The 18722-nt window shown below is 43.1% G+C and overlaps 1 protein-coding gene across 10 annotated transcripts in view; it reads left to right on the forward strand.

Annotated features, from left to right (window-relative positions):
• rin2b (Ras and Rab interactor 2b) overlaps positions 1 to 10579 on the forward strand; it is a 164586-nt gene extending 154007 nt beyond the window's left edge. For all 10 annotated transcript variants that reach the window (XM_043696521.2, XM_043696520.2, XM_087991609.1 and 7 more), the window contains 3 exons: positions 2719 to 2850; positions 6715 to 6881; positions 7825 to 10579. In XM_043696521.2, coding sequence (XP_043552456.2) covers positions 2719 to 2850; positions 6715 to 6881; positions 7825 to 8160 — 635 coding nt within the window. In that variant the 3' untranslated portion in view covers positions 8161 to 10579. The remainder of the gene's footprint in view (positions 1 to 2718; positions 2851 to 6714; positions 6882 to 7824) is intronic.
• The last annotated feature ends 8143 nt before the right edge of the window (positions 10580 to 18722 follow it).

Genomic DNA, 18722 nt, shown 5'->3' on the forward strand with positions numbered 1-18722 from the left:
AGAAACAGCATTAACATTTCGAGTCCCAGTATGATGCTTTATCAGGACTTCTTTAGAGTTCTGAAGGAAATGATATTGCATGTTGACTTTCCAAGGGTGGTGTCCAAGTAAATTGTCGCAAGGGAGGCACAGGACTTTGTTATAGGAGTGCAACACCAGGTCGCACAAAAATAGGGAATGTCACTTACTATTCAAAGAGCTGCAGGCAATTTTGGACATTTTGATGCCAGATAGAAGTTGACAGGGACAGCAATGATATAATACCATTTGGGAAGAGAGAATGAGAAGGGGGCATGTTGGTCAAATGCTAAGTAAATCAAAGAGTAAAGAGACCTTCAAGTTGAGGTAGACAAATATGAGAAGGGCAGTATAATGAAGTTCTTACAAATTCAGGGTCAGCTTTGTATTTCCGGGGGGTGACAGCATTACTAGTCCATCTTATTGGGTCTGATTTAGGGATGTGTCCTAATAATGGGACATCGCGCTTCTCTCAATTTCCCTCGCGTGCACAGCTCCAATGTTTTCTTTAGTGAGGTGAATGGAGAATTGTTTTATTTCCCAAACCGTAAGTGAGCTGAGTGACACAAAGCAAAGCACGCGTTTATTAGTGGTTCTTGCTTCCCTCAGAAAATTTGAAGGAGAATTAACAAACTGTATGCTGGCTGTTGGGCCTGGGATTAGAGCATTGATCATTATTATAGCAGCAGTCAGACTTTCCTATGTTTCCAGTGGCAACGAAACAAAAGCAGAATATCATGAATGATGGAAATATGAAGTGATCATGAAAAAACACGCTGGAAATGCTTAGCAGACCTGGCAGCAGCTGTGCAGAGGGAAACTGAATCAAAGTTTCAGGTTTCACATTGAAATGTCCTTTCATCAGAGGCCACCATGACCTAAAATATTGGGTCACCTGTACAGGAGGTAACAGGAGCTAAACAGGCACTTAACTGGGCAGCAGCATGCCTTCTCTCAGATCAGAGGTTTATGTAAGGACAGGGTTTGGATCTCAGTGCGCACCTTCTTACTGAGGGCCTTGGACCAAGGGGCCCACCTCCTGGATGCAGTGGACGCTTAAAGGCTTCCACTGGCAGACCGGGCAGCAAGGCCATTCATATTCCCTACCATGGACTTAATCAGAACAATGGCGGGAAGGCCCTTCCACTGGTAAAGTGGTGGAGACGTTAAATTGCACCTGCTAATGCTCTTTCTCTATACAGTGCTCCCTGACCTGTTGAGTGTTTCCAGCACATCTTTTTTGTCAAATCCTCATACGATTGCTATCTGTCAATGTCATTGCAAATCTCCTCAAGTTTATGGTCATAAGACAGAAGAGCAGAATTAGGCCATTCAGCCCATCGAGTCTGCTCTGCCATTCAATCATGGCTGATGTTTCTCAAAAGGGTCATCCTTTCACTATGTCCTCACGTCCTAGTCTCTCCTACTAGTGAAACCATCTGTTCCATGACCATTCTATCCAAGCCTCTCAGTATTCTGTCAGTTTCAATCAGGTCCCTTGTTCATCCTTCTAAAGTCCATTGAGTACAAACCCAGAGTCTAAACTAAATATAATGGTTAAATATAACACAATCCCATGATAGATCCTAATCCAAAGCATGAAAAGAGAAGTCAGGGAGCACTTATTTTCTGTGTGGCAGGTTGTTAAGGTTTGAGAAGCTGCTAGAGTAAGGTTTCATAAATGGTTCTATCAAGCAATTGGACAAATACCTGTAATATATACAATGGGATGGAATAGTTCTCTCAGTAAGAAACCACCTCCTATATCAATAAATTATTGGTGTTGATATAATTAAGTTCTAGCAATCAAATTGTATAGTTCCATGTAAAATTCTATCCCTGGTTTTCCTGGCGTGTAGGACATGGAGATTTGAGTAAAGGCTGTTAGCACCAAATGTAAACTATTATAGTTGGGGTATTCCATTTGCACAATCAAACCTGAAGTCAGTGGGAATTGGGGGAGGGGGGAAATCTCCATTGGATCAGGTCCTACCTAGCACATGACTGTGGTGTTGGAGGTCAGACATCTCAGCCCCAGGGCATTGCTGCAGGAATTCCTCAGCATTGTTTCCCAAGCCTAACTGCTTCTTCAGCTACCTCACCATGACCTTGAATTCCTTCACAAGGTCTGAAGTGGGGACATTTGCTGATATTTGCACAGGAATCAATTACAGTCAGGTAAAATCAAAATACCGCAGATGCTGGAGATCTGAAATAAAGACCAAGCAGTGGAGAGAATTTGTGGAGGGAGAAACAGTGTTAGCATAGAGTTCCAGTGATTCATCTTCGGAACCCATCGATGAAGAGGAAGAAGAAGTCATATTAGACTTCACAGTAACTCTGTTTCTCTCTCCACAGATGCTGCCAAGCCTGCTGGGTTTCTCTAGCATTTTGTTTTTAATCACTGTTGCTCATAAAAGGAGAGAATTCATTTTTACATCAAACAAGGAACTGTTACTAAGGCTTGACCAACTTAACCAGCTGTCCCTTTTTGTGAAGAAACATTTCCCAGTTTGAAGCAATACTCTGGTGTGCCACTGACACACCTTTGAGCACCCCCGATGTGATTGAGGTGACAAACAGAAACATATTCCCATAACAAGCGGAAATCATGATTTCATCCTGAAAGTACAGTGCATGCTATCACAAGAAGTAGATGAAAATCTTGGCTCTAATGAATCTATTGAATTGTACCCACAGGAAGGTTATATGGGGCTGATGACTTCCTGCCTATGCTGACCTATATAGTAGCCCAGTGTGACATGCCAGAGTTGGAGATTGAGATTGAATACATGATGGAATTGTTGGACCCATCACTACTGCATGGAGAAGGTACAAAGCAGCGTTATTATTCATGTTTTTGGAACACTGCTAACTGAATGGTTCACAATGACTCATTCATTTGACTCTACCTCTTTCAATGAAGTGGCAGCAAATCCTGTACAAAGGTTTATTTTGATGGTGACTGGTTGAATTATTCCACTCCCCGGGTCACACAGTGGATTGGCACAACTACACTGTGCCAGGAGTAGGACAGAGTTTGCTTCCGCAGTTACCTGAATGACCCATTCTGGTGCTGTTGGAATGAGCTGTTCTGCTTTCTCGAGGGAATGGGGGAATTGAAGCAGGTCAGCTTTTTTGTTTAATCATTTATTAAAAGTGGATGCCATCGTTACAGGTTTCCTCCTGTCTTCATTTTTAAACTGTGCAGAGCAGGGGTGGCCATGACAGGGGGGTCATCAGGAATGGAAAGTGTAGAGAAGGAAGTTTATTAGACTCATAGAGATGTACAGCACGCAAACAGACCCTTCGGTCCAACTTGTGCATGCCGACCCGATATCCTAAACAAATCTAGTCCTATTTGCCAGCACTTGGCCCATTTTCCCTCTAAACCTTTCCTATTCATGTACTCATAAAGGTGCCTTTTAAATGTTGTAATTGTACCAGCCTCCACCACTTCCTCTGGCAGTTTATTCCATACATTCACCACCCTCTGTGTGAAAAAGTTGCCCTTTAGGTTCTTTGTAAAACTTTTCTCCTCTCCCCCTAAACCTATGTCCTCAAGTTCTGGACTCCCCCACCCAGGGGAAAAAAAAACAAGTCTACAAAAAAAAAATCATGCTCCTCATGATTTTATAAATCTCTATAAGGTCACCCCTCAGCCTTTGATGTTCCAGGGAAAACAGCCCCAACCTATTCAGCCTCTCCCCAAAGCTCAAGCCCTCCAACCCTGGCAACATCCTTGTCAATGTTTTCTGAACCCTTTCAAGTTTCGCAACATCTTTCCGATAGGAAGGAGACCAGAATTGGACACAATTACAAAAGTAGGAAGAAGTTATTATTGAAGACATATTTTAGTGGAGTCAGGAATACGTTGTCCTGTATAAACCAAAACAAGCTAAATCAGTTTATATCTCATTAAACTTGTTTTATTATTTACTTGAAAACAATAATAGGTTTGACGAGAATAAATGTTGAAATGAAAAACTAATTTTATTTTGCACGTGAATTGACTAACACAATTAACATCAAAATGAGTAAATTAATACAATGAAATATTTGGTATACATCCCTGGCTCTTAACTGGTATTTTGCTGGGAATGATTTTGTATTGGAACACTGTGTTTAATACGTCTGGTTACTGGAATTTTTATTGTTTAGATACAGGGAGTTCTCCTTCCTTCCCATTCTTGTCTGTACGCCAGTACATTGTCATTTATCTTACTTCCCAGTTAAATTCACGTAAATGAGAATTGGTGCCAAGTTCCAAACAAACTAATTAATTTTGAAATTATTTGTGGACAAGTTCATGTACATGCAGTTCGCAGGTATAAAATCGTGACTCTTCCTGACTTGAGAAGTGAGGTGATTTGGATCTGATGGTGTTAGCCTGCCTATAAAATGCTACCTATCTCTACAGAAGCCCAAGCCTGTTTGTCAGATTACAAGCTATGGTTCTAACTTGTCAGTAAATGGATTCCACTTGAAAATCTGATGGGTAATCCAAAAAAAGAAGTAAGGTCTAAATCCAGCCCCATGTATGAAACCTGGGAAATGATCTGAACCATTAAACTCTGTCAAGATATTGCCAGCACATCCAATCAGTGGATGAAGTAGGTCAGAGGAATGACTGAGACTCTGCATATAACGGGCTAAATTGTAGTTGAAACAATGCATTGCACTTTGAAACAGTTTGAATATTGATTGTTAGATCATTGACATTAATAGAAGTCTCAAGCAGCCAATCGCAGAACGACCAATCAGATCCCTAGAAATTCAAGCAAATGTAGCAGCCTTTGAAAAGAGGGAGGATGCAAGTTAACAAGTCACATCAGGAGTCTCCGGTCTTACTGGTTTCTTCCCAAAAAAACCTGGCTTTTCTCTTTTTGGATGCTGACTGTTTTGTTGTCAGTTGCCAGCTTTGCCTGTTTTTAATTAGTTTGTTTTAATTGATCAATCCAAGAACCATTTCTTAACAAACCCCAGCGTCAAATAATCTAACAACTTTCCCTTGACATTTGCCAGCATTACTCTCGTTGAGTCCCTCACCACCAATATCCTGTGGGGTCACCATGGACCTGAAGCTTAACTGGACTAGCCAGCTAAATACTGAGGCGACAAGGACAGCTCGGAGGTCGGGAATCCTGTAGCGAGTAATTTGCCTCTCGATTCCCCACAATCTGTCCATCACCTACAAGGGTCGAGAGCGTGGGGCTGGAAAAACACATCAGATCAGGCAGCATCCTAGGAGCAGGAGAATCAACGTTTCGGTCATAAGCCCTTCATCAGGAATGAGGCTTGTGGGCCAAGGGGGTGCTGAGAGGTAAATGGATGGGGTTGGGGGGAGGTAGCTGGGAAAGCGATAGGTGGATGAAGGTGAGGGAGAAGGTGATAGGTCAGTGGAGGCAGTGATGGATGGGTCCGGAGGGCGGGGCCGAGTTGGAGGCTTGGGCTGGGATAATGTGGGGGGAGGGGAAATGAGGAAGCTGTTAAAATCCACATTTATCCCGTGTGGTTGCAGGGTCCCACGGCAGAATATGAGGTGTTCCTCCTCCAGGCGTCAGGTGGTAACGATTTGGCAGTGGAAGAGGCCCAGGACCTGCATGGCCTTGACAGAGCTGGAGGGGGAGTTGAAGTGTTCAGCCACAGGGCGGTGAGGTTGGTGGGTGTGGGTGTCCCAGCGATGTTCTCTGAAACGATCTGCAAGCAATGTCCTGTCTCCCCGATGTAGAGGAGACCACACCATCTATAGGACACAATTTAGGAGTTTGACGAAGTACTCCCCGCTTACCAGGTTCTGTGCAACTCTGTCAACACTCAAGAAGTTTGTCACTAACTAAGGAAAAGCAGCGTGCTTTTTTTGAAACCCTATCATATGACCTTAAGCATCTACTCCTTCCACTGCTACTGTACAATACCACAGCGGTTGCACCGTGACATACATGATGCACTGCAGCAGCTTGCCAGGATTTTTCAAAGGCACCTTGCACACCCATGATATTCATTGCTTAGAAAAACAGGGATAACAGTTGGTTGACTGCCCACAGCCAGTATGTCCTCTTTCAACTCACGTAGCATCCTGACTTGGAACTATACCAGTGCTTATACACTGCAGGGTCAAACCCAAATCCCAACAGCACTGTCCAGTCACTCTCAACCCCATGCAGTGTGTTAGTTCAAGAAGATAGTTTTCCACCATCATCCCAAGGGCAAGGAATATCCACTTTGCCAGTGGTGCCCACGTCCCAGGGATAAAAAAATCGTCTGCAATTGTAAGGTAACAGTTATTGAAGAAGGAAAGCTGCTTTCGAACCTTTGTTCCAGTGCACACCACTGCCCCTCATCTCTACTCAGACCCACCCACCCCATCCCCAAAACCTTTAGCATGGCTGAGGTGAAAATGATGATAGCTGGTCATTTTTAAGCAGAGGTTCCTGTACACCAAATGTGCCATTATACTCAAAAGGAAATTCAACAAGATTTGAAATTTATATTTATGCTTAGCATCTAAAAGCTTTGATCAAACTCTGTCATCTGTTATAGTATTGCATTAATTGACTCAATGACTAGCTTTGTTTGACAGTGCTCTTTGGGGTGCAAGTTGTTGGTTGTATATTGGCTGCTGGCCATACCTAAACCCTAGCCATCGCCTAGATCCTGTTCATATAAATCCTCCTGTTGCTTTGCTCTGTCTAGGTGGCTATTATCTGACCAGTGTCTATGGAGCCCTCTCACTAATAAAGAATTTCCAAGAGGACCAGGCGGCCAAGTTATTGAGCTCACAAACCAGGAATACTCTAAACCAGTGGCACAAGAGAAGGACCGCAGACAGCAGAACAGCTCCTTCAGTTGAAGACTTCCAAGTACGTCACTTTGGGCAAAATGCATGATGGATATTGATTGGAGTGCATTTTACAAATTAAATCCATAGCACAAAGTTCTTTTAGTTTTGAAAGAAACAAGTATTCCAGAACAGAGAGTGGTGCTGGAAAGGCACAGCCGGTCAGGCAGCATCTGAGGAGCAGGAGAATCGACATTTCAGGCATAAAAACCCTTCATCTGGAAACCCTTCCTGATCAAGGGTTTATGCCTGAAATGTCGATTTTCCTGCTCCTCGGATGCTGCCTGACCGGCTGTGCTTTTCCGGTATCACACTCTCAACTCTGATCCAGCATCTGCAGTCCTCACTTTCTCCAAGTACTCCATAACACCCTGTCATTTTACTGAGATGACTTACCATGTGTATGTCTCATGTGATTTATTCCAGTTTACATTGTTTTATCACACATTGATGTTCTCCAGTCTTTTCCAACACTGCACACCCAACTCCATGTATTGAAATTTGGGAAGAGCAGCCTTTAACATTTAGTGAATTCATAAATGTTAAATGGAACGCTATGGTATAGATTGAGCATGTTAATAGATCTCCTAGCTATACTATTTAAAGAAGCTGAAAACATATACCTTATGGAATAGTCCTTGTGGATTCAATGATCCAATGGAACTTGGATTACTATAGTCCACCTACTTGTTATCAAATAGTTTAACTGGACACAAAGGATTTGGATGTGGAAGTGGGACAATTCTCAATACGGATGACTACCAGGTAACCTGTACAGCAGTCTTTTCATGCTTCAAGGTATTTGCTAATAGAGTGTTTCACTTGTGAAGTTTGTAGCTACAATCAAATCCAAAGTGGTTTATAAGCAATCAAATATAGTTTTCGATAAGCTGCAACCTTATACCTACAAAGTGCCATTCAATAACGACTCCCTTTCTTTTCTCCTTTTATCCCGATCTGTACAGAACTACCTGCGCGTGGCCTTCAACAACACGACAAGTGGCTGCACAGCCAAGACCTTACTGGTAAGACCATTTACGACAACAGAGGAGCTGTGTGACCTCTGTGCTGCCAAATTCCAAGTTCAGGACACTGAGAACTACAGCCTCTTCCTCCTTATTAATGACACCTGGCAGCAGTTGGCTCCTGATACCTTCCCGCAGAAAATCAAGGCAGAGTTGCATAGTAGGCCTCAGTCCCAGATGTTTTACTTTGTCTACAAGCGCCTTCACAATGACCTTCCCAGCAATGCCCTTGAGCACAGCAATGCGGCTTCGGAAGAATGCAGCGTCACATCTTAAATGATGAGGCCTATTCCCTCCTTTGCTATCGTCGGGCATCTTGGACGTTGTTTCAGCTTTATTTTAATTAACTTTTATAGCATGCCAGGGATGTGTATTCTTACAACCCAGTAAACCTTCATAGGTAAACCATTGCTGATGCGCTTGGAGCTGGGTATGTGTGTGTATGTGTAACACCTTGCCCAAGGCACAGCTGGTTATTGGGGTTTTGCATTGTATTGCAACAGATATTCACTCTGTGCGTGACAAAGTCCAGTCAGATGCAATGCATCAGTGAGAACTGTCACAGTAGCTGGATGATTTGCATCCTACTCTTAAAAGACTAAAACAGTGGGAATAAAATCAGTTTGGGCGCAGGCTGCATAAATGGTTTTATGTTTATAGGAAGACTGTGTTTCTGTGGATCCCAGAGACATTAATTTGGTAGCAGTTGCTGGTTAACTGAAATTTTTTTTTAAAAGTTATTTTTTTAAGCCAGAAATGATTATTCTTGTAAACATCTGGGCATATAATTGAAACAAGTGTTGGATTTTTTTTTTAGGTTTTTTTTAATTATTCACACACTATGTTGATCAATTATTTTTTATTTTGAGCATCAGGTATTTGCTTGATAAATGAAATTGTTTGTCCGAATCATTTACAACACCGCCGTTGTACTGTTGTGTAATATACTGCTGCAATGTTTCCTGGTCAGCAGCACCATCTGTGCCCTTTTAGTCAGCTCCAAATGAGATGCAACACCTCCGAGTCAAATATTCAGTGATGTGGACTGTGTAGGCATATTCATCAGTGTCCAAACCCACACAATCTTTTCATACGCAAATAATGCGGCCAGTTCTAGGCACCACCTATTAATAAGGATGGCCCGGCCTCCAAGAGAGCGTGAAAGACATTTGCTGGAAGGTTACAAGGGATGTGGGAGTTTAACTTTGTGAAGGGACTAGAGACACTGCAATCATTCTTTTTCAAGCAGGAAAGGTTAAAGGGGGAAATTGATGGGAGGTGCTCGAGAACGCAAAGGGCTGATGAGAAGAGAGCACATCGAGAGGCAGAGCGGTTTAGTAAACAGGCCCCACAGTTAAACTTGGTGAGAGGACACCGAGGCAACATGAAGGCACAAGAAATTACTCAGCAAGTTGTTCTGATCTGGAATCAACTGGTTAATCGAGTGAAGCAAAGAGATCCAACAGAAACTGGATGACAAGGAAACTGGAAAGATTTTACAGGACAAATAGGAGAGGAATGGGACCAATTGGGTAGCTCTTTAAAAGGGCTAGTGCAGGCTGAATGACCTCATCCCTCCTGTGAAATTCTACAATTTTGTGAAATAGTTTGAAGAGATCCAGTGGTGTAGGAAATGGTGAAATAGTGGGAGTTAAGGAATGTTGTTGAACTAGAATTGTGCTCTGTATCCAGCGTGCACAGTGTCTGAGTGGGGAGAACTTGTTCAATGAAGCTGAATACTCAACATAATGAGTTTTGCACTTCTGAGAATTATCTGTCCCTCCCCTTATTGAGGACCAAATAAAAGTTATTGTTCTGGCCTCCCAGTGCAGGAAAGAGCTCTAGTGTTATAGTTAAAAGTGGGCAATGGAAAGTTGAAAGAGAGGGAGAGACAGCAAGCAGTAGTAAAGGGAAATGAAGAGACATTGGATTATAGCAAGGGCGAATGTGGAGTGGCCTGGTCGTATTGAAGGTAAACCTGACCGTATAATTCTTGGTTTAGTCACCATTTCATCATCAATTAAATCCAACCACCCATTCTCAATTGAGCTGTCAGATGGTGAGCAGGCTTGGAAAGAAATATTGATTTTTTTTTTACTGTGTTTGTGTTTAGTTGCTACAACGTTGTGTTTACATTACTGTATCTTCACTGCACTCAATTGTCACTTAAACATTCCATGCTAGCTTTTATTACAGTGAGATTACCTTGTAACTAATCCACTTGATGCCCTGTGGAACATAGCATCTCTGTCACTCCTTGCATTTTGCATCTGTAATTTTGAGGGCCCACTTTGGCAAGCTGTCCTTTGATGGTTTTGCATGAATATTTTCTGAAATGCCACGGAAGCACTCCAGCTTTTCAGGTCTTTGTTGTCGGAGCAGTGCTTTTTAACCCGCTGAGATTTGTGTTGGAATCCAGTCCAGGATTGGGCTGCTCTCCCTCACTGGGCACTCCGGCTCCAACAATTACATGATTTTAAGGCAGTGGCTCAATTGCACAAAACTGCGAACAGATTGCAATTACGCTGATGGTCTCACTGGAGTAGCATTGAGGATGGTGAATGGGAATTGAAAGTCTTCACACTGGCGCGACACAGGCACTGTTCTGACACTTGAATCGGAACGCAGAGCAGTTTTCAAAGTCCTCTCTGCTGGGGCATTCAACAGGAGCAGAGTCTCTGAAGTAAATTGTCCAGCCTGTTCCAGACAAGCCCAGGGCTAAATTCTAGTACCAGTGGTGGCAGCAGGAAAATCAGGAGCAGGTGCAAGTCTGTAACAACTGAGATGTCAGGACTTTATCAAATAATGAGTAGGAGGACTTGCCTGAAGTGTAGATCCTTTGAGTGGAGTGGGTTATGTGCAGGGAGGAAGTGAGCAAAACACGTACTTTAAAATAAAGTGGCCCACATTGGAGATCTTTGCAGTCCAAAGGATCCTTTGCCACTGTGATTTTGAGAACCATCATCCCTCAGTGCCACCCGTTTCTGATCGATTGCCCCTGCACGTTGGCCCACACAGCAAGCACAGCCTCTGCTTGGAGAGACAGCGGGTCAGCCGTGCCCCCACCAAACCCATTAAATGTGGGTCAGGATGACTTATCCCTTCTGCGCATGCCAGCAGGCTATGCCCCTTCAGAAAGTCACTGGGCAGCATAAAAAGGCTTATAGCTTGCCAACTGTTCTTTTCACCTGATCACAGAATACTCAGTCCCCAGGCACATGGGTTAGAAAATGGAGCCTATTGTGCTAGGAGAGGTTTGTATGCTACCTGAACTGAGTGCCCTTTGAAAGCATTTCTGGCATTAAAACCTTCTGAATGGCTGTAAACAATGCAGGGAACACCCATTGGCCAGTTTCTCGTCTCTATATCTTAGATTTATAATAATGATGGGGAGATCTGAAGAAAAGACAATGAAGCAAATTGAAGCTGAGGGGAAATAGAAAGCCACTGAACAACGTGGGGTGGGGTGGGGGTGGAAACTGATCTTCTCCGGAGATACCTTGAGGTGGATAAGGCAGTCAAGAAAGCATAGAGCACACTTGCCTTCATCAGCTGGGGTATCAAATATAAAAGTTGGCAAGTTATGTTTCAGCTTTAGTACAAAACTTCAGTTAGGCCACATTTGGAATATTGCATGCAATTCTGGTCAGCAACTACCAGAAGGATGTGGATGCTTTGGAGAGGGTGCAGAGAAGGTTTACCAGGATGTTGTCTCATCTGGAGGGTTTTAGTTATGAGGGGACGTTGGATGAACTTAGATTATTTTCCCTGGAAAGACCGAGAGTGTGAGGGGCGAACTCATAGAGGTCTACAAAATTATGGGAGGCAGAAATAAGTCAGAGTTTTTTCCCCAAGGGTGGAAAGGTCAACTACAGGAGGGCGCAGATTCAGGGTGAGAGGAGGAAAGTTGAGGGGACAAATACAAAGGAAAATGTTTCACCCAGAGGGTGGTGGGTGCCTGGAATGCACTGCCAGTGGAGGTGGTGGACGCAGGCATGTTAGCAATGTTTACCGCGTAACTTGATAAATACATGAACGAGAAGCAAACAGAGGGCAACACCTAGTGGGTCTAAATAACGTTTAGGAATCGGTGCAAGCTTGGCGGACCAGAGGGCCTGTTCCTGTGCTGTGTTGTATTGCATTATATTGGCATGAAGTGGCCAGTCCACATCCAGCCCAAGAACAGTGTCAGTGCAATCTGTGTTTGGTTTTTTTTTAATCTATTAAACTGTAGATTTGTCATTGCACCAAAGATGAACCTCCAAATGCAACATGGTTTAAATCCAGACTCTAAACTGAGGGAAGTCTTGGGACCTATGAGACTTTTCACAGAGACCACATATGCCAGTGTAAACAATCCAGCCCTGAATTGCATGTTTCGGGTTTTGTTTTTCCTGTCTCTCCGGCCTCTTGAGAACCACTGCATTGGTGTCTTGATTTCAATTTTTGAATTTAAATCCCCTGGTCTTTCTTAATTCCAGAAAATAGCTTACTTAAAATGATGTTGCTGATTTGGTTGACATAGTCATCCCTCTTAGAAAATGCAGCTGTCTGGCCCAGTAAGATGCTGCATTCCTCAGTGTGAGGACCATCCTGATGTTGCTAGTGGCTGTGATGTTGACAAAACCGTAGTTGCGGTGAGTTCGTGCTTTTCTCATATGAGCTGCATTTGATATTGTTCTGGGTTCCTTTAGAAACTGCCTGTTGTGGAGTGGCAAAATAACTTTGGCAGGGGTCAAGGTTCCAAATGACGTCCTTTGAGTTTCACTGTATCATTCCACAATTCCAAGCCATAAGCCACGTCCTGGTTTCATGCTCCAGTACTTGTTCGAAAACGCCTCTGTATTACATGATGCAATAGCATATTCACAACCACTGGTAAACCAAATCCTCTGTTGTAGTGATGCAGATGAACCACATTCTCTGCATTAACTTGTGCAGAGCAAAAATTGCCAATTACCAGTCTTAAGAACAGGTTATACTACTGCGTATAATGGGAACAAATTGTACCCTGGGAATTGCTTACATACAATTTACATGTGAGTAGATTGCCTTTTTAATGATATGGCATTTGTGATTTTTGTATGTAGTTTAGAACAGTATTAAGAATTTGTATACTGGTATGGCAGTAATATTTTGGGTCCACTCCAAGATACCACTATACTTTATTAGCTTACTGCCTGTACTCTGTACAATTGAAACATTGTATGTCGCACATAATAAAAATCAACTTTTCAGTAATATATTTGTGAATTATTCAACTCAAAACTTGTCGTAAATTTTATTTATCATTTCTTTGCGCTGATGTATGGAGCAGTTTCGTCAGTACAGTTCCATGGGGTGAATATTTCTATTTCTTACCTAAGTATCATTTTCAGGGAGTTTTGTGGAGGATTTCTAGCCAAAGTCCACGGCATATTTTCTCACACAATTTCCCTCAAATTATGTATTCTGACTCCTGGGCTTCACATCATGGCTGCCATATTTAAACGCGAGTTACACACAACTTCAAAGGCCGCAGGTCAGGAACTGCCCTCCCTAATCTACTACTCTGCCAATTTGTGAACAATGTTACAGAAAGGTGGCACCTCGCTTCAGAGAAAAGGATGTAGAGGTGCTTGGGACTGGGTGATGGAGGGAAGGGCCATCCTTTTTCCTGCACAGCACCAGACACAGCCAGCCCAGACTCAGAGAGCAGCCCTGGTCAGTGAAATGCACAAGAGTGCAGGAAGAAAATTATTACAAGGGTAAGTTGCACCATCTCTTTTCTCACACTCAATCTAACCCTGCCACTGCGCAGTAGCATCATCAAGGCTCATGGTCTATTGCTCTCATCATTGCATGTAGCATCTCAACTCAATGGTTCTCACCCATTTCATTCTCCTAAACAACTAATCCTTCCTGTGCTCCCTACTAGCTCAACTCGGACACCTCATCACCACTAATGCTTCTATATCACCACGAACAGTTCGTTCTTGCACTTCCATGTCATTCTCCATTTGTCTTATTATAGAAAAAAGTGCCCCTTACCTGGGCTGAAAGGGGCAAGACAGGCAGTGATGTGGCTGCTTATTGTTAGTAATGGGATATTATTTGCCACCAATACTATTGATAGGATAGCAAAATCCCATCCCCAGACTTTCCACTAGACTGCATGAACAGCCTCCTGAGCAATCGTTCTGAAGAAGGGCCACTGGACTTGAAATATTAACTCTACTTTCTCTCCAAGATGCTGCCAGACCTGCTATTTCTTTTTTGCTTCTGATGAGCCCCTTGGACGTTTACTGCTCAAGTGCCCCAGTACTGACTGGAGAGCTCATCCCCCTCCTCTTGGTGCGGACAGCCAGGACTAATTGCGGTTGTAAAGTCTTGGAGGACTAAGCATAGAGAATGTTCCCTAAGCCTTCAAGTCTATGCCAGTCAAAACTAACTATTCTAATCCTATTTTCCAGCTGTGGGACTGGCTGTGGACCATTCCCCAGATCCTGGTCACACCGAGTGCCTGACTGACCAGGGCCAACAATCTGAACCAATAGTGGATGATGAGTGTTAAATATGTATTCATGCATGTATGCGGGAGAGATATCCCAAAAAGACTTGCAGCTCAAATGTCGTTGCAATCATAAAGATTTCGTATTATTTTTACAGAGAACAAGCTTCCAACTGACTATTCTGACAGGTAATAATTTCCTGTAATCGAAAGGTTTATTCACCCCATCTACACCCTAATCTGTGAGTGCATGACTGTATCATCAAATCATATTCAAACTGACACAGGGGAGTATAACCCAATCATATTCAAACTACTGCATGTGATTGTATTAACCAATCATATCATTGTATGTTTACATCTCAAGCTGTTGGTACATACTTTGTGATTCCAGGAAACTTGCACTGTTTGATTTCCCCCTTTCAGTCCCTCATAGTTCCTCTATTGTCTGTTTCCCTTTGACTCTAATTACCGTTTGAAATGGCCTGGAGAGATATTCAGTTCAAGGACGGTTAGGAATATGCAGCAAACACAGGAATAAAAAAGCTTGTTGAGAAACATCAAATTAGATTTATTTAATATTGTGACTTGTACCCAGGGTACAGTGAAAAGTGGATAATGTCACCAAGTTCTTCCACCATCTTGGATTACTGAATGAATGGTAAAACGCAGAATACATTTATTTTAAATTGATCTACTAACATTGAAACAGCTTCAAAGATTCGTCTTTCTCTCTCTGTAGACTTCACCGTCTCTGATGGTCATCACCATCCAACATCCCCAGAGTCCCGGTAACGTGCCCCTTTTCTGCCGCCACTAGTGCCAATTGCTTCCACATCCGTTGCCTACGAGCTGCGTGGGTCCTGCTGCCTTCTCCAATGTTGACATTGACTGGCGGCTCCTGGCTCCGAGTCGATCGACGGTGTCCTGGCTCGTCTTCTGGTGTGGAAACCGGAGATGGAACAGGGATGGAGATACGGAGGGCCGCATGCCTCCAGCAGGAAGACATCAGGATAATGCCCCAGGGCAACCAAAATCATAAATAAAAACTAACCAAGCTACTGAACTGACAAGGCAATGATGAAACCATGTGGATGTGGCTGGACCCATCCATGAGTAGCCAAGCCCCATGCTCAGGATCTGAACACTGCCATCCCTCTTGTTGCCATCTTGGAGAGAATGTTATTTATGAATGGAAGTTCTTTTCTCAATAGAGTGAAAGCTGATTTTTTTAAAGTCATAGAGCCATACAGCACAGAAAAAGACACTTCAGTCTGACCAGTCCATACAGACCATTGTCCCACCTGTCTGCGTTTGGCTCATATCCCTCCAAACCTTTCCTATTCATGAATTTATCCAAATGTCTTTTAAACATTGTAACTGTACTCGAATCCATCACTTATAGAGTCATAGAGATGTATGGCACGGAAACAAAACCTCCGGTCCAACTCGTCGACGCCGACCAGATACTTAAACTAACCTTGTCCCATTTGTCAGCATTTGACACATATCCCTCTAAACCCTTCCTATTCATATACCCATCCAGATGCCTTTTAAATATTGTAATTTATGTCTCCTCCACTTCCTCTGGCAGGTCATTCCATACACGCACCACCCTCTGTGTGAAAAAGTTGATCCTTAGATCCCTTTTAATCTTTCCCTCTCACCCTAAACCTATGCCCTCTAGTTCTGAACTCTACTACTCCTGGGAAAAGACCTTGTCTATTTCCCCTATCCACGTCCCTCATGATTTTTTAAACCTCTTCTCTAGCAGTTCATTCCATACACAAATCACTTAGTGTAAAATAGTTGCCTCTCTTGTCCTTTTAAAATTTTACTCCTCTCAGCTTAAATTTATGAACCCTAGTCTTGAAATGCCCCACCCTAGAGAGTGGGATGGTGACTCAGTGGTTAGCACTGCTGCCTCACAGCGCCAGGAACCTGGGTTCAATTCCACTCTCGGGCAACATTCTGTGTGAGAGTTTGCACGTTCTCCCCATGTCTGTGCAGGCTTCCTCCGGGTGCTCTTGTTTCCTCCCACAGTCCAAAGATGTGCAGGTCAGGTGGATTGGCCATGTTAAATTACGGATAGTGTTCAGGGATATGTGGGTTAATCATGGGAAAAGCAGGGATAGGGTAGGGAGATGGGTCTGGGTGGGATGCTGTTTGGATCAGTGCAGACTAGTTGGGCCAAATGGCCTGTTTCCACACTGTTGGGATTCTCAGGAAAATACGCCTTAACTAAGGTTCTCATGACTTTCAAAACCTCAATGACACCCCTCAACCTCCTATGCTCCAGTGAAAAAAAGGTCCCAGCCTTTCCAGTCTATTTTTATATCTCAAACCCTCCATTCTCAACAACATTCCAGTAATGTTTTTTTGATCGCTCTCTAGTTTAATAATATCCTTCCTATAACAGGGCAACAAGATCCCCACACAGTGCTCCTGAAGAGGCCTCAGCATTGAAGATTTGTGCTCCAGAATTCATTAGGAATAGAACTGCACTTTTTTCTGCCATGTAGGTTCTCAACAAGTTGGCATGGTGGGTGATGGGGGAAAGGGTGCCAAGTGGAAGTGGGAACTTCCACTTGGCAAAGGGACATTAGAGGCTTCAGGGAATGGATAGTGAGGCATAGCTTGATGTGTGGATTATATGGGGCCATGGGAGATCAGTACAGGGTTATAGACTGGCATGGAGATTGAAGGGGTGAGAGCCGGAGTGTCTTATCATTTAATTTTTATTTTTTTTAAACTTTGAACATAAAGCTGAGTCTTGATTCACACTTTCCAGCTGACCTTCAGAACCTGCAGGCTCCTCTTTGTTCTGTGGGTGGTTCAGTCACAGTAATCCGCTCTCTTTCTCCCCCCCCCGCCCTCCAATTACCCTAGACTGAAACTGTTTATAAAGGTCGGGTTTGTGGAGCTGGTATTTCTCCCACCTCTGTGCACCCTTATCCAGATATGACGACTGGGGCCGTGGAGTCATTTAGCACAACAACTTTCATCATAACTTAATCAGTAGAAAGTTTCCAGGCAAGTATTACACTAAAACAGTTAAACAAAAATAAAAGTCTATGGAGGATGTGTTTAAAGAAACAGCCGGTCGTTCCGGGAAGTGGATGCCTTTGTTTGTCCAGCCATGGGCAACATGATGCTAAAACTTTGGTAAATCCTTCAGTGAATCTGGTAATGTGGCTGCATTGATTTCCTGTTCATTCTTGGTGCCATTTTGAGAAATTGTTGGCTGGTACTTCTCTGGAAAGTAACTCAGCCACATGCACGCAACTGGCTTACTGAAGTCCGACAGTGCGTGTTGTGAAGAAGTCATCATTTTATTAGAGTATAGAACAGGAACAGGCCTTTCAGTCCACCATGTCTGTGCCGACAATGATGCCATTCGAAATTAATTGCAAATGCCTGCACATGGTCCATGTGCCTCTATTCTCTGCCTGTTCATGTGTCTGTCTAAATGCCTCTGAAATGTTGCTATTGTATCTGCTTCTAAAACCTCCCCTGGCAGTGCGTTCCAGGCACATACAGTGTAAAAAAACAACTTGCCTCACATGTCTCCTTTAAAAGTACCCTTTCTCACTTTAAACCCACACCGCCTAGTATATGATATTTCCACTCTGGGAAAAATACGCCATCAATTATGGTCCACTGATTTACACATGTTAACAAAGCAACTCTCCCAGCAATAAAAACAAAAACCATTTAGTGATTCTATGTTGTGTACACTCTCTGAAAATTTCAAGCAACTTTGCATAAGTTCAAAAAGTGCTCAGAAGATCAAAAAGGCTCCTGTTTTGGCTGTGTAGGAGAGAACACCACTTTTCACAATCTAAAAGACCATAAGAGACAGGAGTGGAAGTAAGGCCATTCGGCCCATCTTGTCCAATCTGACACTCAATCATGGCTGATGGGCCTTTCAACGCCACTTACCTGTACTCTTCGCGTATCCCTTAATTCCTTTCAACCTGTTGACATCCCAAATATTGAAGTCAATTAATTATTTTGAAAGATAGTTAACCATGGCAAATACTGGAGCCAACTTGTTTGCAGTATTGTCCCGTAAACAGGAAGAAGATAAATGATCATTTAATCTGTTTTGACGATGTTAGTTGAGGGATCAAGATTGATCAGAGTATCAGGGAAATGTCAAAACAATGACGGTGCATTTTCTCATCTGTAAAATGTTATATGTAGAATGAAATACTAAACTCTTGGTGCTGTACTGAAGTGTCTACTTAAATTACTGAACTGAATTGAATTGAATTTATTGTCATGTGTACCGAGGCACAGTGTAAAGCTCTGTCTTGCGAGCAGTACAGGCAGATCACAGAGTTAA

This window comes from Chiloscyllium plagiosum, unplaced genomic scaffold (genome assembly GCF_037043375.1).
Source record: "Chiloscyllium plagiosum isolate Xiang-an unplaced genomic scaffold, Cpla_swu_hap1 HiC_scaffold_10, whole genome shotgun sequence".
Classification (NCBI taxonomy): Eukaryota; Metazoa; Chordata; class Chondrichthyes; order Orectolobiformes; family Hemiscylliidae; genus Chiloscyllium; species Chiloscyllium plagiosum.